At 53.5% G+C, this 23,371-nt stretch overlaps 2 protein-coding genes across 3 annotated transcripts in view; one reads left to right on the top strand and one right to left on the bottom strand.

Moving 5' to 3' along the window:
• Nucleotides 1-23,371, bottom strand: part of ppp1r1b (protein phosphatase 1, regulatory (inhibitor) subunit 1B) — a 75,500-nt gene that overhangs the window by 15,150 nt on the left and 36,979 nt on the right. For both annotated transcript variants that reach the window (XM_068013040.1, XM_068013041.1), the window contains one exon: nt 1,402-1,721. In XM_068013040.1, the coding sequence (XP_067869141.1) occupies nt 1,402-1,482 (81 nt within the window). In that variant the 5' untranslated portion in view covers nt 1,483-1,721. The remainder of the gene's footprint in view (nt 1-1,401; nt 1,722-23,371) is intronic.
• On the top strand, nt 1,682-5,336 carry LOC137348010 (putative per-hexamer repeat protein 5). Its single transcript, XM_068013081.1, has 3 exons — nt 1,682-1,838; nt 2,864-2,967; nt 3,276-5,336. The coding sequence occupies exons 1-3, from the start codon at nt 1,682-1,684 to the stop codon at nt 5,334-5,336; spliced, it is 2,322 nt and encodes a 773-aa protein (XP_067869182.1).

Below are 23,371 nucleotides of genomic sequence, written 5' to 3' on the forward strand. Positions count from 1 at the left end.
TCCTCAGGGCCCAGACCCCAACCCCTTCCCCAGGGCCCAGCGCCCAACCCCTTCCCCAGGGTCCAGCCCCCAACCCCTTCTCCAGGGCCCAGCGCCCAAACCCTTCCCCAGGGCCCAGCCCCCAACCCCTTCCCCAGGGCCCAGCTCCCAACTCCTTCCCCTGGGCCCAGACCCCAACCGTTTCCCCAGGGCCCAGCTCCCAACCCCTTCCCCAGGGCCCAGACCCCAACCGCTTCCCCAGGGCCCAGCCCCCAACCCCTTCCCCAGGGCCCAGTCCCCAAACCCTTCCCCAGGGTCCAGCCCCCAACCCCTTCCCTAGGGCCCAGCCCCCAACCCCTTCCCCAAGGTCCAGCGCCCAAACCCTTCCCCAGGGCCCAGCCCCCAACCCCTTCCCCAGGGCCCAGCTCCCAACTCCTTCCCCTGGGCCCAGACCCCAACCGTTTCCCCAGGGCCCAGCTCCCAACCCCTTCCCCAGGGCCCAGACCCCAACCGCTTCCCCAGGGCCCAGCCCCCAACCCCTTCCCCAGGGCCCAGCCCCAAACCCTTCCCCAGGGTCCAGCCCCCAACCCCTTCCCTAGGGCCCAGCCCCCAACCCCTTCCCCAAGGTCCAGCGCCCAAACCCTTCCCCAGGGCCCAGCCCCCAACCCCTTACCCAGGGCCCAGCGCCCAACCCCTTCCCCAGGGCCCAGCCCCCAACCCCTTCCCCAGGGCCCAGCTCCCAACTCCTTCCCTTGGGCCCAGACCCCAACCGTTTCCCCAGGGCCCAGCTCCCAACCCCTTCCCCAGGGCCCAGACCCCAACCGCTTCCCCAGGGCCCAGCCCCCAAGCCCTTCCCCAGGGCCCAGCCCCCAAACCCTTCCCCAGGGTCCAGCCCCCAACCCCTTCCCTGGGGCCCAGCCCCCAACCCCTTCCCCAGGGCCCAGCCCCCAAACCCTTCCCCAGGGCCCAGCCCAAAAAATCAGGGTCCAGTTACAGCAGACTGGGACTGGGATTGGAGTTTGAATTGAAGTTGGGGGCTGGCTTTTGAGGTTATGGTCAAGGGTGGGGTTGGGGTGGGGATTGGGAAGGGGCTGGGGGCTGGGGTTGAGTTTGGGTTTGGTAGTGGGTTGGGGTAGGGGAGGGGGGTGGGGTTTGGAGTTGGGGGTTTGGGGCAGTGCCATCATTAAAGGAAAAGGTCTTTTATGCTGCAAGGAATTTAAAAGTTCTTTTCCTGGATATCTGCTGATTAGTGAATAAATATCCAGCTTAATGTCTTGGTGAGATTCAGGCTCCAGCTTACACACAGACTGATTGCAGAATAAATCCCAGCCACCAACTTCAGTGCTGGGGGCCCTGCAAGAAGTTTACTGATTAGCCAAAGTGTTATAAATATCCTCACTGCAGCCCCACACCGGCTTTTACCTTATCCACTGCTCTGGGATCCAGGTGACTGTCTGTTACCGGCACTGAGAAATGGATTTTCTTCCTGTTTTTCGGTTCCATATTTCTCTTCTTTCCCAGCTGTAAGACTCCGTCAGTTCACACCAGGCTGATGCTGGATACTCTCCCAGTCAGGTGCTGCTCTCTCCCAGCTCTGAGACTGACAGATGCTCCTTTAGCTGCTCTGCCCCGTCCCACTTGTCCCCGTGTCAGTCTGAGGTGATGATCCCGAAGGTTTTGCTCTTGCCACCATCAACGCCACATGCCGAGCAGCAGGAGGGCCATGAATTATGTATCTGTAACTGAGGGACAGGCTCGTAATGAGCTTCTCGAAGGACAGATTGAAAGAGAGTGTTTAGACCCAGGAGCAGGAACCTATTGTCTGGTCCCAGGAAGTGTCAGATTAGAAGAGAGCAAAAGTAATTTGTTGCATCAGCATCAGTCTATCATTAAAAATAGCAGTTAGTGTTGGAATGTGGGCTCTGCTGTGACTGGCTGACCTTTATCAGCTCAAAGTGCTGTGCACTTTCACAGGAACTGCTGGGGAGAGATGCAAAAAGCATGTGGTGAAACTGAGCAATTAGAAATATGAAAGGAGCAGAATCTCTGCCCAATTACCAAGTGACAATTCCGCTTCCTTAGAGGCTGCAGCTCGAAACTGATCGCTGATAGTGGAATGGTCCTGATTCCATTTAAACTCTTTCCTCTAATGAGTTTGGGTGAGTTTTAGGATTTCAGTGTCAATGTCACCTGCAGTTTGACATTGCAAAGTCAGCAGCAGCTCCCAGGTAATACAGACTCACTGGGCTGCATTTTCCCAGCCCTGGGAGCGGGTGGAGGCAGGAAGACCATTAGGACAATTGAAGCCCCATTCTGGGGCCATTTTACACGGGCGCTGGTATTTTCCTGCTGCCGTGTGCGGAGCCGCCAGTTCAATCAAGGCAGTGTCCCAGGGCAGGCCAGTGACCATCAGAGCTGGAGGCTGCCTGCCCCAATGACAGGGCTGCAAGGATCAAAGGTCCCGACTGTCTGTCACTCCTCCTGCTACCGACCTGGGGGGGGGTCTCGCGGCCCCCATAACAGCTCAACGCCTGCTGGAAAATCCAGCCCACAGATTCAGTCCCACACTCTGAGACTCAGGGCAGAATCTTCTGCTGAGGGATTATTTTCAGGAGTCGGGACCATCTCCAGGTCCCAACCCCACACAGGTGTGCAGTGCACCCTCTGGTGCAGTCTGTCAACACGTGACCTCAAAGAAGCTGCTGTTCTCTACACTCGGCTGGATTTTACGCTTCTCTGGAAGGCAGAGGTGCTACTTCCTGATTCTGTCGGAGGCGGCGAATGCCGCGGGAGCATTTCCGCCCTGACATGACAGCACGATCATTTCCATCTGTTAAATATTATTTAGCATTCATTTGAGTTTCATTCATTGTGAATTTACCAGGCGTTTACAATCTTGAGTTGGACGTGTGGTACTCACGTGCCTTCAGCGTAACGTCTTTGAAAAGCTGGTGCCACCAAGGCGAGAGTCCTCAGAGCCTCGAGAGGGTAAGTGACTTTCCTGGTGTTATGTAGGGGAAGTGGATAGCTGGGAGAACACTGCAAGTGAATTATCTGTGAAACCTCAGGGAGATATTGATGGAAACACACCAGTGCGAATTCAGGACTGGCAGCCTTTTAAAGATGGTGCCAGCACCTGCTCCAGCCTCAGGTGATGCCGTGAACGTCTTCTCCATTGCCGCCCTCACCACATGACTGGGGGATGGCTGCATTATTATATTAAATGGCTGCCCACCATGTAATCAAAGCAGAGCGACCGCTGATGTCACAGGTGGAACCACCGTCATTTTTCACAGTCGCTGCTGCTTCCCAACAGCGGGATAATAAAATTCAGCCCAGCGGGGGTCGGCGCCCTCACCGGGAAGGGCATCTGCTCCAGTACCGGGAAGGGCGTCTGCTCTGGTACCGGGAAAGGGGTCTGCTCCGGTACCGGGAAAGGGGTCTGCTCCCGCACCAGGAAGGGCGTCTGCTCCAGTACCGGGAAAGGGGTCTGCTCCCACACCGGGAAGGGCGTCTGCTCCAGTACCGGGAAAGGCGTCTGCTCCAGTACCGGGAAGGAGGTCTGCTCTGGTACTGGGAAGGGTGTCTGCTCCAGTACCGAGAAGGAGGTCTGCTCCGGTACCGGGATGAAGGTCTTCTCCGGTACCGGGATGGAGATCTGCTCCGGTACCGGGAAGGAGGTCTGCTCCTGCACCGGGAAGGGCGTCTGCTCCAGTACCGAGAAGGAGGTCTTCTTCGGTACCGGGATGGAGATCTGCTCCGGTACTGGGAAGGAGGTCTGCTCTGGAACTGGGATGGAGGTCTGCTCCGGTACTGGGAAGGAGGTCTGCTCTGGAACTGGGATGGAGGTCTGCTCCGGTACTGGGAAGGAGGTCTGCTCTGGAACTGGGATGGAGGTCTGCTCCGGTACTGGGAAGGAGGTCTGCTCCGGTACTGGGAAGGAGGTCTGCTCCGGTACCAGGATGCAGGTCTGCTCCGCTACCGGGATGGAGGTCTGCTCCGGTACCAGGATGGAGGTCTGCTCCGGTACCGGGATGGAGGTCTGCTCCGGTACCGGGATGGAGGACTGCTCCCGCACCGGGAAGGAGGTCTGCTCCCGCACCGGGAAGGAGGTCTGCTCCGGTACCAGGATGGAGGTCTTCTCCGGTACTGGGATGGAGGTCTGCTCTGGTACCGGGAAGGAAGTCTGCTCTGGAACTGGGAAGGAGGTCTGCTCCGGTACTGGGAAGGAGGTCTGCTCCGGTACTGGGAAGGAGGTCTGCTCCGCTACCGGGAAGGAGGTCTTCTCCGGTACTGGGATGGAGGTCTGCTCTGGAACTGGGAAGGAGGTCTGCTCCGGTACTGGGAAGGAGGTCTGCTCCGGTACTGGGAAGGAGGTCTGCTCCGCTACCGGGAAGGAGGTCTGCTCCGCTACCGGGAAGGAGGTCTGCTCCGGTACCAGGATGGAGGTCTGCTCCGGTACCAGGATGGAGGTCTGCTCCGGTACCGGGATGGAGGTCTGCTCCCGCACCGGGAAGGAGGTCTGCTCCGGTACCAGGATGGAGGTCTGCTCCCGCACCGGGAAGGGGGTCTGCTCCAGCACCGGGAAAGGGGTCTGCTCCGGCACCGGGAAAGGGGTCTGTTCCCGCACCGGGAAAGTGGTCTGCTCCCACACCGGGAAGGAGGTCTGCTCCGGTACCAGGATGGAGGTCTTCTCCGGTACTGGGATGGAGGTCTGCTCCGCTACCAGGAAGGAGGTCTGCTCCGGTACCGGGATGGAGGTCTGCTCCCGCACTGGGAAAGTGGTCTGCTCCCACACAGGGAAGGAGGTCTGCTCCGGTACCAGGATGGAGGTCTTCTCCGGTACTGGGATGGAGGTCTGCTCCGCTACCAGGAAGGAGGTCTGCTCTGGTACCGGGATGGAGGTCTGCTCCCGCACTGGGAAAGTGGTCTGCTCCCACACAGGGAAGGAGGTCTGCTCCGGTACCAGGATGGAGGTCTTCTCCGGTACTGGGATGGAGGTCTGCTCCGCTACCAGGAAGGAGGTCTGCTCCGCTACCGGGAAGGAGGTCTGCTCCGGTACCGGGATGGAGGTCTGCTCCCGCACTGGGAAGGGGGTCTGCTCCGGCACCGGGAAAGGGGTCTGCTCCCGCACCGGGAAAGTGGTCTGCTCCCGCACCGGGAAGGGGGTCTGCTCCGGTACTGGGAAAGGGGTCTGCTCCGGTACTGGGAAAGGGGTCTGCTCCGGCACCGGGAAAGGGGTCTGCTCCGGCACCGGGAAAGGGGTCTTCTCCGGCACCGGAATGATGTCTGCTCCTGCACTGGGGAATTGGTCTGCTCCGGTACCAGGAAAGCCCTGGCAGAGTCCTCACCGTTAGCCACATTCGACAATAATTGGCCTAAGTGGACCCTGACTGCTGCCACCGTCAAGATGGAATCGGGAACACGCCGGGGCTCCAGCCCCAGCCCATGCCCTTATATCCAATTTTGTTCCCGATCCTGCCTTCCAACCTACTTCCGTGGAACTGGGCAGATTCCGCCCTCAGTATTTATATGGAACAGATGAAGTGAGCAGGGGGAAGTGAGGGGCATCACTGTCGAGTACAAGACCCCCTCCCGCTCCCCACTGTAAAGTACAAGACCCCCTCCCACTCCCCACCCAGGGCCAGGTCTCAAACTAAACACAGCACAGGAGAGGTGCCTGACCAGGGTAATGGTCCAGGTGCTTTGAATTTTGCTGTTTGCTGATAAAAAATTATTGCATGTATGAATAATTAATAAAATCCACATCACAAGGCACAGAATGAGGGCAAGAACCACCTCCGAGTGAGGAGAAGCTAATATTTGTGTTGGATTAATGTTTGGGAAAGTTACAGATGTCACAGTGAACCCTGTACCATGAGGGAATGGCTGGAGATCCAGACTGACAATTGCTCGTCTCACGAAGTGAAGACAGGGCACATCGCTGGTGTTCCAGCGTCACAGATACAACGATGAAAACTTTAGTGTGAATTTTACAATTTTTGAAGTAAGATATGTTACCTTTCCAAAAGAAAAAAAAACAGGGGTTAGATACAGAGTAAAGCTCCCTCTACACTGTCCCCATCAAACACTCCCCAGGACAGGTACAGCACGGGGTTAGATACAGAGTAAAGCTCCCTCTACACTGTCCCCATCAAACACTCCCCAGGACAGGTACAGCACGGGGTTAGATACAGAGTAAAGCTCCCTCTACACTGTTCTCATCAAACACTCCCAGGATAGGTACAGCACGGGATTGGCTGGGCAATTTTGAGCACTTCCTGCCTGCAATCAGGGGGAGCAGCTGCACCTGTGTTGCAGCAACTGCAGAGTGGAGAGAGGAGACTGCAGTAACTGGAGAGAGGTGAATGCAGAGTGGATTGAAACCATCAAGGAAGGCTGCAATTGTTTTGGAGAGGTGGGTGTCAGGGCACCCGAAGAACTCTTAAGTTTGAACTGTTTGGGGGAGGGAGTAGAGGCCGGAAGACTTGGGTGGGGCTGCCAAATCCAGTAGGGGGCCTCTGTGTTTGTATTGGTGCTTGCACACAGGGAGCTCCCTCCCCACCCCAACTGCCTGCTCGGGACAGCTGGAGTTGCCCGGGTGAAGACTTTCTTGTTAAAAGCAGAAGAGGAGAGTACCGGGCGGCTCCAGCCGTCCCGGGCGAAGAAGCCTCCCCCAACTGGAAGACGACAATAGTTTTGGACTAATTGTGATAAAGGTGCTCCAACTGGCAGTTGGAACAAACATCCTTTTTAGCCTTTCTCTCCCTTCCTCCACTCAGTCGCCTCAGTCACCTATCCTCCCCTTTTCCTTTACCTTCCTACCCCTATCCTCCTCTACTCCCACTCCACCTTGTTTAAAGTTTGCTTTTTTTTGTTTAAACTGTGTAAAATTGCTTTGCTTCTTGGGGGTGGACGTGGTTATTAGACCCCATGGCAAGCCCTCCTTCGCCGGTGGCGGGGCCTTCCCGTACATATGCTGCTGCGGCTGCACCTGTTGCCCCGTCACCGTTTGCATTATTAACATCGAAGCATGGGGTCAAGAGCTACATCCACCCGAACATGACTTTCGAGGCATGTGTGAAAACAATGGCCGAGGTTGTCAGCCCTTCAGCCATTGTTGCAGCCTCTAAAATGTACGGGAAGGCAGTGTTATTCCTGAGGACCGAGCGGGCGGTGTCCCTGGCTCTGAACAAGGGGCTCACCATGGGCGGGACCTTTCTGCCAGTGGACCCCCTGGAGGCCATTGTGCAAAGGCTCATTCTATCTAATGTCCCGCCCTTCATTCCTGGTGAGCTCCTCCTTCCCCACCTGCACCATCTGGGGGAGGTAAAGACGGGGCTCACCCAAGACCCGCTCGGTCTTCGGGAGAACAGCCTCCGGCAAGTGTACTCCTTCCACCACCAGCTATTCATGCAGCTGGCGCGGGAGGAGGTTACAGAGGGCGACTTCAATGTAGAGTTCCAGGGACGGCCTACCGCGTCTTCTGGACCTTGGAAGGGGTGCGGTGCCATGTCTGTAAGGGGGTGGGGCATGTTCATAAGAACTGCCCCAACCTCCCGGCTGCCAACTCCAACTCGGCGGCCCAGGGTGGCGCCGCTGCACCTCCTCCCACCCCCCGCTACACCTCCACCAGATTCAATTCAGTCGGTACCGGAGGCTGTGGTTTTCACGGCCTCCGGCAGGGAGGGGGGTGACCGTCCAAGTGGAAGGAAGGCGCGGAGGCGAAATAAACATCGAGAGGCGCGTCCCCTGGACACCGTGACATTACCCGAGTCTGAGCTCAGCACAAAGCCCGATCTCAGGAAGTCAACCTGCCCCAGGGCTGGGCTCAGGCCCAGGGTGAATAAAAAAAAAAGAGTGCAGAGGCCTCTGATGACATGGAGGTCTCTGAGCCTCTGCGCCCAACTGGGAAAAAGAGGAGAAGGCACCTCTCCACAGAGGTGACACAGGGCCCTGAGATATGGGGCCCATCTGTTGGAGGGGAGCTGTCTCCTGTTTCGGGTCCCCAGGTTTCTCCTACCACCACCACCAAGGCTACAAAGTCTGGGCAGGAGCTCCCTATTCCTCAGGATGGAGGGGAGGGGGAGGGCCCTGTACATACGGCCCCTCCTGAAGGAGTAAGTGGAGCCCTGCCTGCGGTGGGGGAGCCTGGGGACGCCGCCCATTCCGCCACTGCCACTGGGTCGGGTGCCCTGAGTGGAGGGGAGGACGGGGCCCCAAAGGGTCGGCTGTCCCTGCCAGAGTCCTCCACTGCCCAGGAGACACCCGACCTGGGTGCAATTGAAAATGTTGTCCCTGTTGCTGGGCCTGTGGGTGCTGGCGGAGCGGGAGATGGCCTCCTCTCTCCGCCTCCGGTCTTGGCACCGGCTGGATTTCCGGAGTCGGGAACTTCCGTCTTCCCTGGACCGCTCATTGGCCTGGGGATGGAGGTGGAGGGGGGTCCTGGACTGCTGGTACCCACAGGCTCCAGTTCCATCTTAGAACCCAGAGAGGACTCCTCCGCCATCGATCCTGGGGGTGGGATCCTGACGGAGGCGGGACCAGCTGGCGCGGCCGGGACGTCCGCCCCACAGTCTGTAGTGGATGTGTCGGCCGCTGGCGGTGATGACCTGGAGGAGGATGGGGATTCGGTGTGGGGCACGGAGGATGACCTTGATTCCATCACCAGTGAGGTGGTGGAGTCCCTCGTGCCTCCCACCGAATCTCCTCTCATCCCCACGGCGGAACTCTGGGATTTCCTCGTGGCTTGCAGGGGTTGCTGCAATAAAGTTCAGCTGGCCCTTGGCCATTGGTCGAATCTGGCGCTGATCATACAGTCTGTCCGTGCTGCCCTCAAGAAAGCGGGCAAGCGCGCGGGCGTGAAACTGGTTGAGAGGCGCCGTTTTAATGTGTTCCTCAATGGGTTGCTGGGGGAGTGGAAGGCCAGGTGCACTTCCACTCCCTCCTCACAGTGAGGTGTTGGTGACGGGTTTTAAGTACCTTTGACATGAAGATAACCATAGCCAGCCTCAACATCAACGGCAGCAGGGGGTCTCACCGCAGATTTCACAATCTCTCAGTCCTCAGGGAAGGGAGATACGCGGTGAGCTTTCTGCAGGAAACCCACACCGTTCAGGGAGACGAAGCCACCTGGCTCCTGGAGTGGCAGGGTGGGGTCTACATGAGTCACCTCACCCCTATTTCTAGTGGGGTGGCTATCTTGTTGGCCCCGACTTTTTAGCCGTAGATCTTGGGGGTCAAGGAGCTAGTGCCGGGCCACTTGCTCCACCTCGCCGTTCGCCTGGGTAGCGTGCCGCTCCACTTTGTGAACGTGTACGCGCCCAGGCCCGGCGCGTTGCAAGCGCGCTTCTTTGAAGAAGTGTCCGCTCTCTTGAGCTCCATCGATAGCGGCGAGTGCATCATCCTCGGTGGGGATTTTAACTGCACCCTCGAGGTGGGGGATCGCTCCGGTCCCCAGCGCGGCCAAGCGTCGGTGGAGAAGTTGAGGGGACTGATCAGCTCCCTTAACTTGGTGAACGTCCGGCGGAATCTCCATCCCGACTCCAGCGCCTTCACGTGGAGGTCTGGAGGAGGAGGGTCCCGAATCGACTGCCTCTACTTTTCGCAGGTGTACGTCTCCCGCGTCTCGGCGGCCTCCATGCGGCTGGTGCCGTGCTTGGACCACCACCTGGTGTGGGCGGAGTTCACCCCGCTCTGCACACGGGCGGGGTCCGCGTACTGTCACTTTAACAACCGGCTGCTGGAGGACGAGCGATTCCGGGACTCGTTCTGTCGATTCTGGGCCGACTGGAGAAGGAAGCAGGGGGGCTTCCCTTCCTTGAGGCTATGGTGGGATGTGGGCAAGACTCACATCCGCGTCTTCTGTCAGGAGAACGCGAAGGGGTCGACCAAGAGACGGGAAGCCGAGATCGGGCGCCTTGAGAAGGAGGTGCTCGACTTGGAGTCCCGCCTCGGTCATGCCGTCGTGGACCCGGCCCTGTGGCAGGCGTACAAAGAGAAGAAGGGCGCGCTGAGGGACCTGCAGCTCCTAGGGTCCCGAGGCGCGTACGTGAGGTCGCGGATCCAGATCTACTCGCTGGAAAAATGGTGGGGGGTCCGTAAGCAGCTCGTTGAGCTGCTGGCCGATGACAGATCCTCCATCACGGATCCGGTGGGAATGGGCCTCCTGGTCCGTACTTATTACAGTGCGTTGTTCTCTCCGGATCCGTCCATCGAGGACGCATGCAGAGTTTTGTGGGAGGATCTGCCGCAGGTCAGCCCGGAGGCCACCAGCTCTCGAGGGGCAAATCCCCAGGGCTGGATGGGTTGACCGTGGAGTTCCTCAGGGCGTTCTGGAACGTCCTGGGGGACGATTACACGCGGGTTCTGGGAGAAAGCCTGGCGACCGGGGAGATGCCCCTCTCGTGGCACAGGGTAGTCATCGTCCTGCTGCCGAAGAGGGGCGATCTCCATCTGCTTAAAAACTGGCGTCCGGTCTCCCTCCTCAGCACGGATTATAAGATCTTTGCCCGGGCTATGTCTACCCGCCTGGGCTCCGTGCTGGCCCACATGATCCACCCCAACCAGTCCTACACGGTCCCGGGCCGGTCCATCCAGGACAACATCCACCTGTTCTGGGACCTGATCCATCTTTCCCAGAGGACTGGTCAGTCGGTCGCCTTTCTCTCCCTCGATCAGGAGAAGGCGTTCGACAGGGTGGATCACGAATACCATTTCAGGACTCTGCGCGCTTTCGGACTCGGGCCGCATTTTGTGGCCCAGGTTCAACTTTTATACGCCGCCGCAGAGTGTCTAGTCAAGGTTAACGGGTCCTTGACGGCGCCCCTTTGCTTTGGGAGAGGAGTGCGTCAGGGATGTCCCATGTCCGGCCAATTGTATACCATCTGCGTGGAGCCCTTCCTGTGCCTGCTTCGCAGCAGGTTGACGGGATTGGCTCTGTGCGAGCTGGCCATGCGGGTTGTCCTCTCGGCTTACGCCGATGACGTGCTCCTTGCGGTCACAGATCCCGTTGACTTGCGGTGGATGCGCGACTGCCAGCAGACCTTTTCTGCCGCATCCTCAAATAACAAAGAACAAAGAAAATTACAGCACAGGAACAGGCCCTTCGGCCCTCCAAGCCTGCGCCGATCCAGATCCTCTATCTAAACATGTCGCCTATTTTCTTAGGGTCTGTATCTCTTTGCTTCCTGCCCATTCATGTATCTGTCTAGATACATCTTCAAAGATGCTATCGTGCCCGCGTCTACCACCTCCGCTGGCAACGCGTTCCAGGCACCCACCACCCTCTGCGTAAAGAACTTTCCACGCATATCCCCCCCTAAACTTTTCCCCTCGCACTTTGAACTCGTGACCCCTAGTAATTGAATCCTCCACTCTGGGAAAAAGCTTCTTGCTATCCACCCTGTCTATACCTCTCATGATTTTGTACACCTCAATCAGGTCCCCCCTCAACCTCCGTCTTTCTAATGAAAATAATCCTAATCTGCTCAACCTCTCTTCATAGCTAGCGCCCTCCATACCAGGCAACATCCTGGTGAACCTCCTCTGCACCCTCTCCAAAGCATCCACATCCTTTTGATAATGTGGCGACCAGAACTGCACGCAGTATTCCAAATGTGGCCGAACCAAAGTCTTATACAACTGTAACATGACCTGCCAACCCTTGTACTCAATACCCCGTCCGATGAAGGAAAGCATGCCGTATGCCTTCTTGACCACTCTATTGACCTGTGTTGCCAGCTTCAGGGAACAGTGGACCTGAACACCCAAATCTCTCTGTACATCAATTTTCCCCAGGACTTTTCCATTTACTGTATAATTCACTCTTGAATTGGATCTTCCAAAATGCATCACCTCGCATTTGCCCTGATTGAACTCCATCTGCCATTTTTCTGCCCAACTCTCCAATCTATTTATATTCTGCTGTATTCTCTGACAGTCCCCTTCACTATCTGCTACTCCACCAATCTTAGTGTCGTCTGCAAACTTGCTAATCAGACCACCTATACTTTCCTCCAAATCATTAATGTATATCACAAACAACAGTGGTCCCAGCACGGATCCCTGTGCAACACCACTGGTCACACGTCTCCATTTTGAGAAACTCCCTTCCACTGCTACTCTCTGTCTCCTGTTGTCTAGCCAGTTCTTTATCCATCTAGCTAGTACACCCTGGACCCCATGCGACTTCACTTTCTCCATCAGCCTACCATGGGGAACCTTATCAAACGCCTTACTGAAGTCCATGTATATGACATCTACAGCCCTTCCCTCATCAATCAACTTTGTCACTTCCTCAAAGAATTCTATTAAGTTGGTAAGACATGACCTTCCCTGCACAAAACCATGTTGCCTATCACTGATAAGCCCATTTTCTTCCAAATGGGAATAGATCCTATCCCTCAGTATCTTCTCCAGCAGCTTCCCTACCACTGACGTCAGGCTCACCGGTCTATAATTACCTGGATTATCCCTGCTGCCCTTCTTAAACAAGGGGACAACATTAGCAATTCTCCAGTCCTCCGGGACCTCACCCGTGTTTGAGGATGCTGCAAAGATATCTGTTAAGGACCCAGCTATTTCCTCTCTCGCTTCCCTCAGTAACCTGGGATAGATCCCATCCGGACCTGGGGACTTGTCCACCTTAATACCTTTTAGAATACCCAACACTTCTTCCCTCCTTATGCCGACTTGACCTAGAGTAATCAAACATCTGTCCCTAACCTCAACATCCGTCATGTCCCTCTCCTCGGTGAATACCGATGCAAAGTACTCGTTTAGAATCTCACCCATTTTCTCTGACTCCACGCAGAACTTTCCTCCTTTGTCCTTGAGTGGGCCAATCCTTTCTCTAGTTACCCTCTTGCTCCTTATATATGAATAAAAGGCTTTGGGATTTTCCTTAACCCTGTTTGCTAAAGATATTTCATGACCCCTTTTCGCCCTCTTAATTCCTCGTTTCAGATTGGTCCTACATTCCCGATATTCTTTCAAAGCTTCGTCTTTCTTCAGCCTCCTAGACCTTATGTATGCTTCCTTTTTCCTCTTTGCTAGTCTCACAATTTCACCTGTCATCCATGGTTCCCTCATCTTGCCATTTCTATCCCTCATTTTCACAGGAACATGTCTCTCCTGCACGCTAATCAATCTCTCTTTAAAAGCCTCCCAGATATCAAATGTGGATTTACCTTCAAACAGCTGCTCCCAATCTACATTCCCCAGCTCCTGCCGAATTTTGGTATAGTTGGCCTTCCCCCAATTTAGCACTCTTCCTTTGGGACCACTCTCGTCTTTGTCCATGAGTATTCTAAAACTTACGGAATTGTGATCACTATTCCCAAAATAGTCCCCTACTGAAACTTCAACCACCTGGCCGGGCTCATTCCCCAACACCAGGTCCAGTATGGCCCCTTCCCGAGTTGGACTATTTACATACTGCTCTAGAAAACCCTCCTGGATGCTCCTTACAAATTCTGCTCCATCTGGACCTCTAACACTAAGTGAATCCCAGTCAATGTTGGGAAAATTAAAATCTCCTATCACCACCACCCTGTTGCTCCTACATCTTTCCATAATCTGTTTACATATTTGTACCTCTATCTCACGCTCGCTATTGGGAGGCCTGTAATACAGCCCCAACATTGTTACCGCACCCTTCCTATTTCTGAGTTCTGCCCATATTGCCTCACTGCTCGAGTCCTCCATAGTGCCCTCCTTCAGCACAGCTGTGATATCCTCTTTGACCAGTAATGCAACTTCTCCACCCCTTTTACCTCCCTCTCTATCCCGCCTGAAGCATCGATATCCTGGGATATTTAGTTGCCAATCATGCCCTTCCCTCAACCAAGTCTCAGTAATAGCAATAACATCATACTCCCAGGTACTCATCCAAGCCCTAAGTTCATCTGCCTTACCTACTACACTTCTTGCATTAAAACAAATGCACCTCAGACCACCAGTCCCTTTGCGTTCATCATCTGCTCCCTGTCTACTCTTTTCCTTAGTCACGCTGACTTCATTATCTAGTTCCTTACAGGCTTTAGTTACTACCTCCTTACTGTCCACTGACCTCCTCATTTGGTTCCCATCCCCCTGCCACATTAGTTTAAACCCTCCCCAACAGCGTTAGCAAAAGCACCCCCAAGGACATTGGTTCCAGCCCGGCCCAGGTGTAGACTATCCAATTTGTAATAGTCCCACCTCCCCCAGAACCGGTCCCAATGTCCCAAAAATCTGAACCCCTCCTTCCTGCACCATCTCTCAAGCCACGCATTCATCCTGACTATTCTTTCATTTCTACTCTGACTATCACGTGGCACTGGTAGCAATCCTGAGATTACTACCTGAGGTCCTACTTTTTAACTTAGCTCCTAACTCCCTAAATTCTGCTTGTAGGACCTCATCCCGTTTTTTACCTATATCATTAGTGCCTATGTGCACAACGACAACTGGCTGTTCACCCTCCCCTTTCAGAATGTTCTGCAGCCGATCTGAGACATCCCTGACCCGTGCACCTGGGAGGCAACATACCATTCGGGAGTCTTGTTTTCGACCACAGAATCGCCTATCTACTCCCCTTACAATCGAATCCCCTATGACTATAGCCCTTCCACTCTTTTTCCCGCCCTTCCGAACAGCAGAGCCAGCCACGGTGCCATGAACCTGGCGACTGCTGCCTTCCCCTGGTGAGCCATCTCCCTCAACAGTATCCAAAACGGTTTACCTGTTGTGGAGGGAGATGACCGCAGGGGACACCTGCGCTGCCTTCCTGCTCTTTCTCTGCCTTTTGGTCACCCATTCCCTTTCTCCCTCAGCAATCCTAATCTGCGGTGTGACCAATTCGCTAAACGTGCTATCCACGACCTCCTCAGCATCGCGGATGCTCCAAAGTGAGTCCATCCGCAGCTCCAGAGCCGTCATGCGGTCTAACAAGAGCTGCAGCTGGACACACTTCCAGCACGTGAAGGAGTCAGGGACATCAGCCGTGTCCTTGAGCTCCCACATTGAGCAAGAGGAGCATAACACGGGTCTGAGATCTCCTGCCATTTTCAATCTTAAGCTTAAGTTATTCTTAACTTAGATAAATGAAAAAGGAACGAAAAGCTTTCACCAATCACAGGAAAAAAAAAAATAGAAAAAGCCTTACCTTATCTGCACACAACCGAGTCCTTTTTTTTTGGTTACAGGAGGAGGGCGGGTGGGAGACACTACAGGTGTAGTGTCTCGGGTTCAGAAACGGCCAAAATATATAGGACTTACTTACCCAGCTGCCACCTCACTCTCCCTGTCGCCGCTGCAAAAAGAAATCCGCGAGGATCAATTGGGAGAAATGTTCCGGACTCCTGGTTGGTCAGTGGCGGGTGGACTCCCTGCCGGAGGAGATGACACCTTTTGCGTGGAACACCACGCACCTCCTCTATCTGGGAGTCCACCTTAGCCCCGCTGAGGAAGCCTGGCCGGCAAACTGGCAGGAGTTGGAGACGAAAGTCACCGCTCGGCTGGGGCGCTGGACAGGACTGCTCCGAGTGATTTCCTACAGGGGCCGAGCGCTGGTCATAAACCAACTGGTGGCCTCCGTGTTGTGGTACCGGTTGGTCACTTTGGCCTCGCCCCCTGCATTCGCCACCAAGAATAAGCTTGTCGATTTCTTCTGTGGCAAGAGGAAACACTGGGTTTCTGCCGCGGTCCTGAGTCTCCCGATCGAGGAGGGCGGCCAGTCGCTGGTGTGTGTCCACACCCAGGCTGTGACTCTCCGCATTCGAACCCTGCAGAGATACCTGTACGTCGAGCATCCTCCCAGATGATGTGCGCTGGCGACGTATTTTTTCCGCCAGTGTCACTGCCTTCAAGATGCCATGCAGCTCCTGGTGGAGTCCGTTAGCTGTGCCTCTCTGAGGGAGTTGCCTGTCTTTTACCGGGATCTATTCCGAGTCTGGAACATGGTCTCCTCCAGTCAGGGCGTTCCCCGCCAGCGGAGGAGAGCACCTCGGCTGTCTGGGCGGCCGACTCCGGGGATGGACCGGCGGGCGGAGGAGTAGCCGAAACCCCCGGGACGCCCCTTGCTGCGGGTGGTGAGAGGGCTCGGGAGTGCGGAGCGATCCCGGCCGAGCTGACCCCCACTCGGCTGGAACTGCTCATCGGACCCAGGCCCCGAAACTCTCCTCGTGAGCCGGTCCCGCACAACCCGAGCCGCCTCTCGGAAATGCCCTCCATGCCATTCCAATCGGCGCGTAGGGGTTTCCTGTACGGGCTGCTCCTACACAGTCTCCACTTCCTCGCCCTCATCAGCCAGCCGGACACGCCCTGGCGGTCCGCGTTGCCATCTAGCGGCGAGGGGAAACCCCGCTGGAGGTCTCTCTACGCGGGAGTCCTCCCCCTTTACATCGGGGGACCTGGGGTGGAGGGTGTTGCACAGGACAGTCCCGTGCAAGAGACTTTTCAGTAGGTTCAAAGACTCCCAGGCCACCTGTACCTTCTGCGGCCTGGACGAGTCCGTGTTTCACATATATATGGAGTGTGCGAGGTTGCAGCCCCTCTTTGAGCATTTGAAGTGACTGCTCCTCAAATTTTGGCTGCACTTCAGTCCCACACACCTGATCTTTGGGCACCCGGTGTGGAGGGGCTTGGGCCGGGAGGAGGATCTCCTCATCGGTCTGCTCCTGGGCCTGGCCAAGGTGGTAATTCACAGGTCCAGGCTGCGGGCCTTTGGGGGGGTCCGTTCTCCCTGATTGCCTGCGCCTCTTCCGCGGTTACGTTCACGCCCGGGTGTCCCTGGAGAAGGAGCATGTGGTGTCCGTCGGTACGCTTGGAGCCTTCTGTGACCGGTGGGCACCGCAGGGACTGGAGTGCATTGTTGAAGCTGAGAAGGGCATTTTGATTTGAGTTTTTGGTTTATTTATCTGTTTTTAATAAAGTTATTTTAAAAATATGTATATCAAGGGGGCCTGAGGAATAAAGGCCCCCTCGATGTAAAAAAAAATGGGGGTTAGATACAGAGTAAAGCTCCCTCTACACTGTCCCCCATCAAAAAAAGGGGTTAGATACAGAATTTTACTCATTGTCAAGGAGTGCTTTGAAGTCTGCAACCAGAATTACTTAAATGCTGAGAGAGATGTCAGAAGCTTGGTGCACTCTGCTCTCTCATAATCTGCCAGGACATAAGAACATAAGAAATAGGAGCAGGAGCAGGCCGTACAGCTCTTCGAGCCTGCTCTGCCATTCAATCAGATCGTGATTGATTTTCTACATCAACTCCACTTTCCCGCACTACCCCAGATCCCTTCTTGATTTTCTTAGTGTCCATAAATGGATGGGTGCAGCTCCAACAACACTCAGGAACTCGACCCCATCCAGGACAAAGCAGCCCGCTTGACTGGCACCTCATCCACAACCTTAAACTTTCACTCCCTCCACCACCGACACACAGTGGCAGCACACCAAGAAATGACTTGATGTACATATGTTTGTTGTTCATAATGCTTTAATCAAAAATAATGTCTTTAGTCAAAATGGGGAAAAGATGGTTCAATGGTTTAACTGATCTGTGTTTGATTGTATTAGTCTGTTCACTGATCTATGTTCACTATGCTTAATTGCTTAAGCCTGTGGGTGGAGCTTAAGAGGTAAGAACTGAAACCATACAAGAAAGTTCCAGCATAAACAGACCTGAGATCTGTTGAGACAATATGTAGAAATCTTGTAAGTGCTGAGATATTTTAAAGTACTGTAAATAAATTTGTTGTTGAGCTAGTGTCATCTCTGCATTGCTCTGAGATACATCAGATATATAAAATATCCAGCAAACTGGCGAATACATAACAATGACCATCTCCAACAAGAGAAGCTCTAACCACCTTGCTTGACATTGAATGACATCACCATCACTGAATTCCCCCACTATCAATATCTTGGGGTTACTCTTGACCAGTCCTCGAGGCGGCCAACATCACCAGCTAATACACACTACTGAGTCAGTGGCGCTTGAGATGTCTTGGCCATGTGAGCCGCATGGAAGATGGCAGGATCCCCAAAGACACATTGTACAGCGAGCTCGCCACTGGTATCAGATCCATCGGCCATCCATGTCTCCGCTTCAAAGACGTCGGCAAACGCGACATGAAGTCCTGTGACATTGATCACAAGTCGTGGGAGTCAGTTGCCAGCGTTCGCCAGAGCTGGTGGGCAGCCATAAAGGCGGGGCTAAAGTGTGGCGAGTCGAAGAGACTTAGCAGTTGGCAGGAAAAAAGACAGAGGCGCAAGGGGAGAGCCAACTGTGTAACAGCCCCGACAAACAAATTTTTCTGCAGCACCTGTGGAAGAGCCTGTCACTCTAGAATTGGCCTTTATAGCCACTCCAGGTGCTGCTCCACACACTACTGACCACCTCCAGGCGCTTACCTATTGTCTCTTGAGATAAGGAGGCCAAAAGAAAAAAAAGAAAAGAAACTCTTGACCAGTAACTTAACTGGACCAGGCATATAAATACTGTGGCTACAAGAGCAGGACAGAGTCTGGGAATTCTGCGATGAGTAACTCACCTCCTGTCTCCTCAAAGCCTTTCCACCAACTTCAAGGAACAAGTCAGGCGTGTGATGGAATAATCATCCAGGACAAAGTAGCCTGCTTGATAGGCACCCCAAGCACCACCTTAAATATTTTTTGCTAAACTTGCAATGGCACCAAACAGATGTGGCAAACAGTGAGGATGATATGAACCACCTGCAACAGGACATAGACAGGCTAGCAGGATGGGCAGACAGGTGGCAGATGGAATTTAATATTGACAAGTGTGAGGTGATGCATTTTGGCAGAAGGAATAGGGAGAGGCAATATATACTTAATGGCACAGTTCTAAAGAGTGTGCAGGAACAGAGGGACCTGGGGGTTCATGTGCATCGATCTTTGAAGGTGGCAGGACATATTGAGAGAGTGGTTAATAAAGCATATGGGATCTTGAGCTTCATAAATAGACGCATTGAGTACCTTCCGGGAGTGGAGAGCAGTGGACCTGTGGGGAGAACGCCGAGGGCAGAGCCTATAAATTGAACCCGAGAATCAAGGCCCAGTCTCTTACCTTCCGGAAGCGGAGAGGAGAGGAGAGGAGAGGAGAGGAGAGGAGAGGAGCTCTTCCAGCACGTGGAGTTTTGAAAAAAAAGAAAAAAGTCAACAGTGACGTCAGAGGAGAGCTGCAAGGTGATTGGTTGGGTGAGTCACTGCTGTTCGTGCATTTAATTATCTTAAAAAAAATAAGGGGAAAGTTTTTTTTGTTCAAAAAAAATCTCTGGTGATAAGGTGAGTATTACTAACGTGTTTTTTTTTAATTCAGTGTAGCTTATTAAGGACTTTAGATCGGACTAGGTAGAATAAGGCCCCGAATATAATTAGTATTTTTTAATTCAGGGAGTAACTAATTAATCTAAAGGTAAGTTATGACAGGAGAGCTCAGCCCCGTGATATGCTCTTCCTGCGCTATGTGGGAAATCAGGGACGCTTCCAGTGTCCCTGACGACCATGCTTGCAGTATCCATCTGCAGCTACTGGCTACCCGCATTACGGAGCTGGAGCTGCGGGTGGATTCACTGTGGAGCATCCACGATGCTGAGGACGTCGTGGACAGCACGTTTAGTGAGGTGGTCACACCGCAGGTAATGGCTGCAGAGGCAGAAAAGAGATGGGTGACCGCCAGACGGAGTAGTAGGCGGAGTCCCCTGTGGCCATCCCCCTCTCAAACAGATATACCGCTTTGGATATTGTTGGGGGGGGATAACCTCCAAGGGGAAAGCAGCAACAGCCAAGTTCATGGCACCACGGAGGGCTCTGCTGCACAACAGGGGTGGAAGAGCTACAGTGATAGGGGATTCTATTGTAAGGCGTGCAGATCGGCGTTTCTGTGGCCGCAAACGAGACTCCAGGATGATATGTTGCCTCCCTGGTGCTAGGGTCAAGGATGTCTCGTAGCAGCTGCAGGACATTCTGAAAGGGGAGGGTGAGCAGCCAGAGGTCGTGGTCCATATTGGTACTAACGACATAAGCAGGAAAAGAGATGAGGTCCTGCAAAGTGAATATAGGGAGTTAGGCAGAAGGTTAAAAAGCAGGACCTCTAGGGTTGTAATCTCAGGATTACTCTCTGTGCCACGTGCTAGTGAGGGTAGGAATAGGAGGATAAGGCAAATGAATGCATGGCTGAAGAGCTGGTGTAGGCGGGAGAGCTTCAGCTACTTGGATCATTGGGATCTCTTCTGGTGCAGAGGTGACCTGTACAAGAGGGACGGGTTGCATTGAAACTGGAAGGGGACCAATATTGTTGCGGGGAGGTTTGCTAGTACTACTCGGGAGGGTTTAAACTAGTCTGGCAGGGGGCTGGGACCCAAAGTAGTAGTCTCTCCGATGAGATAGTTGAGGCAAATGTAGAGGTTATAACGAGCAAGTCCAGTAGGCAGGCCGGGCAGGGGCAGGACAGGGAGCGTGGAAGGTCTGGTAGGCTAAACTGCATTTACTTTAATGCAAGAAGCCTTAGAGGTAAGGCAGATGAACTCAGAGCATGGATTGGTACATGGGATTGTAATATTATAGCTATTACGGAAACATGGTTGAGGGATGGGCAGGACTGGCAGCTCAATGTTCCGAGGTACCGATCCTTCCGCCGTGACAGAGGTGGAGGTAAGAGAGGAGGGGGAGTTGCACTATTGATTAATGAGGACATCACGGCAGTACTTAGAGAGGATATCCCGGGGGGAAGGTCCAGAGAGGCCATATGGGTAGAACTTAGAAATAAGAAAGGGGTGATCACTTTGATGGAATTATACTAAAGGCCCCCCAATAGTCAGAGGGAAATGGAGGAGCATATATGTAGGGAAATCACAGATAGGTGTAGGAATTATAGGGTTGTAATAGTAGGTGATTTTAATTTCCCTAATATTCACTGGGACTGCCTTAGTGCTAAGGGATCGGATGGGAAGGAATTTGTTAAGCGTGTCCAGGATAGTTTTCTGAAGCAGTATGTGGATGGCCCTATTAGAGAAGGGGCTACACTCGACCTCCTCTTAGGAAATGAGGATGGGAAGGTGGTTGATGTGTCAGTGGGGGAGCACTTTGGGACCAGTGACCATAACTCTATTAGCTTCAAGATAGTTATGGAAAAGGATAGGACTGGTCCTCAAGTTGAAGTCCTAAATTGGGGGTAGGCTAATTTCGATGGCATCAGACAGGAACTCTCAAAAGTTGAATGGGAGAGGCTGTTTACAGGTAAAGGGACGTCTGGCAAGTGGGAGATTATTAAAAGTGAGATAGGAAGAGTTCAGGGCCGGCATGTTCCTGTTAGATGGAAGGGCAAGGCTGGCAAGTTCAGGGAACCTTGGTTGACGAGGGATATTGAGGGTCTGGTCAGGACAAAGAAGGAGGCATATGTCAGGTAATGGCAGCTGGGATCAAGCGAGTCCCTCGAGGAGTATAGGGGATGTAGGAGTACACTTAAGAAGGAAATTAGGAGGGCGAAAAGGGGCCATGAGATTTCCCTGGCAGATAAGATAAAGGAGAATCCTAAAAGATTCTATAAGTATATTAAGAGTAAAAGGGTAGCTAGGGAGAGAGTAGGTCCCCTTAAGGATCAGTGTGGTAATCTATGTGTGGAGCCACGGGAAATGGGCGAGGTCTTAAATGAATACTTCTCGTCTGTATTTACCGTGGAGAAGGTCATGGAAGCTAGTGAGTTCAAGGGAGGGAATAGCGATATCCTGGAGCATATCAACATTACAAAGGAGGAAGTGTTGGAGGTTTTGAAGCGCATTAAGGTGGATAAATCCCCAAGGCCTGACCAGGTGTATCCTAGGGAAGCAAGGGAGGAGATTGCTGGGGCCCTGGCAGAGATTTTTGTATCATCGTTAGCCACGGGTGAGGTACCGGAAGACTGGAGGATAGCTAATGTTGTGCCTTTATTTAAGAAGGGCAGCAGGGATAAGCCAGGGAACTACAGGCCGGTGAGCCTTACATCAGTGGTGGGAAAGTTATTGGAAGGGATTCTGAGAGACAGGATTTAGATGCATTTGGAAAGGTATGGTCTGATTAGGGATAGTCAGCATGGCTTTGTGCGTGAGAAATCATGTCTCACGAATATGATTGAGTTTTTTGAGGAGGTGACCAAGAGGATTGACGTTGTCTACATGGACTTTAGCAAGGCCTTTGACAAGGTCCCGCATGGTAGGCTGGTCTGGAAGGTTCGAACACATGGGATCGAGGGTGAACTACCCAAATGGATACAAAATTGACTTGGTGATAGGAGGCAGAGGGTGGTAGTGGAGGGTTGTTTTTCAGATTGGTGGCCGGTGACCAGTGGTGTGCCGCAGGGATCGGTGCTGGGCCCTCTGTTGTTTGTCATATATATTAATGACTTGGATGTGAATGAGGGTGGCATGATTAGTAAGTTTGCAGATGACACCAAAATTGGTGGTATAGTGGACAGTGAAGAAGTTTGTCTAAGGTTACAAAAGGATATAGATCAACTGGGAAAGTGGGCAAGCGATTGGCAAATGGAATTTAACGCAGACAAGTGCGAAGTGATGCATTTTGGGAAGTTAAACCAGGGCAGGACATATACAGTGAATGGCAGGGCCCTGGGGAGTGTTGTGAGCAGAGAGACCTTGGGGTGCAAGTACGTAGTTCCCTGAAAGTGATAACACAGGTAGACAGGGTGGTGAAGAAGGCGTATGGCATGCTTGCCTTCATTGGCCGAGGCATTGAGTACAAGAGTTGGGACGTCATGTTACAGTTGTACATAACGTTGGTTAGGCCGCATTTGGAGTACTGTGTGCAGTTCTGCCGCACTACAGGAAAGTTGTGATTAGGCTAGAGAGGGTGCAGAAAAGATTCACCGGGATGTTGCCTGGTTTGGAGGGTTTGAGTTATAAAGAGAGATTGGATAGGCTGGGTCTGTTTTCCCTGGAGCGAAGGAGGCTGAGAGGGGACATGATAGAGGTATATAAAATTATGAGAGTCATAGGAGGGGTAGATAGCCAGAGTCTGTTTCCCATGGTAGGGGTGACTAAAACCAGAGGGCATAGATTTAAGGTGAGAGGGAGGATGTTTAAAGGGGATCAAAGGGGTAAATTTTTCACACAAAGAATAGTGGGTATCTGGAATGAGCTGCCTGAGGAGGTGGTGGAGGCAGGAACTGTAGCAACATTTAAGAGGCATCTGGACAGGTACTTGAATGAGCAAGGCATAGAGGGATATGGAATTAATGCAGGCAGGTGGGATTAGTATAGATAGGCATTATGGTCGGCATGGATGCGATGGGCCGAAGGGCCTGTTTCTCTGCTGTACGACTCTATGACTCTACAAAAGCAGGGAAGTTATGCTGAACCTTTATAAAGCTCTGGTTAGGCCCCAACTAGAG

Source organism: Heterodontus francisci, chromosome 33 (genome assembly GCF_036365525.1).
Source record: "Heterodontus francisci isolate sHetFra1 chromosome 33, sHetFra1.hap1, whole genome shotgun sequence".
NCBI lineage: Eukaryota > Metazoa > Chordata > Chondrichthyes > Heterodontiformes > Heterodontidae > Heterodontus > Heterodontus francisci.

Bases quoted from the DNA above. Each gene is read 5' to 3' on its own strand.
- LOC137348010 (XM_068013081.1), top strand. From the start codon at position 1,682: ATGCCGAGCAGCAGGAGGGCCATGAATTATGTATCTGTAACTGAGGGA. The intron at 1,839-2,863 runs GTAATTTGTTGC...TGAATTTACCAG, and splicing joins CAGATTAGAAGAGAGCAAAA to GCGTTTACAATCTTGAGTTG. The intron at 2,968-3,275 runs GTAAGTGACTTT...CATTTTTCACAG, and splicing joins GTCCTCAGAGCCTCGAGAGG to TCGCTGCTGCTTCCCAACAG.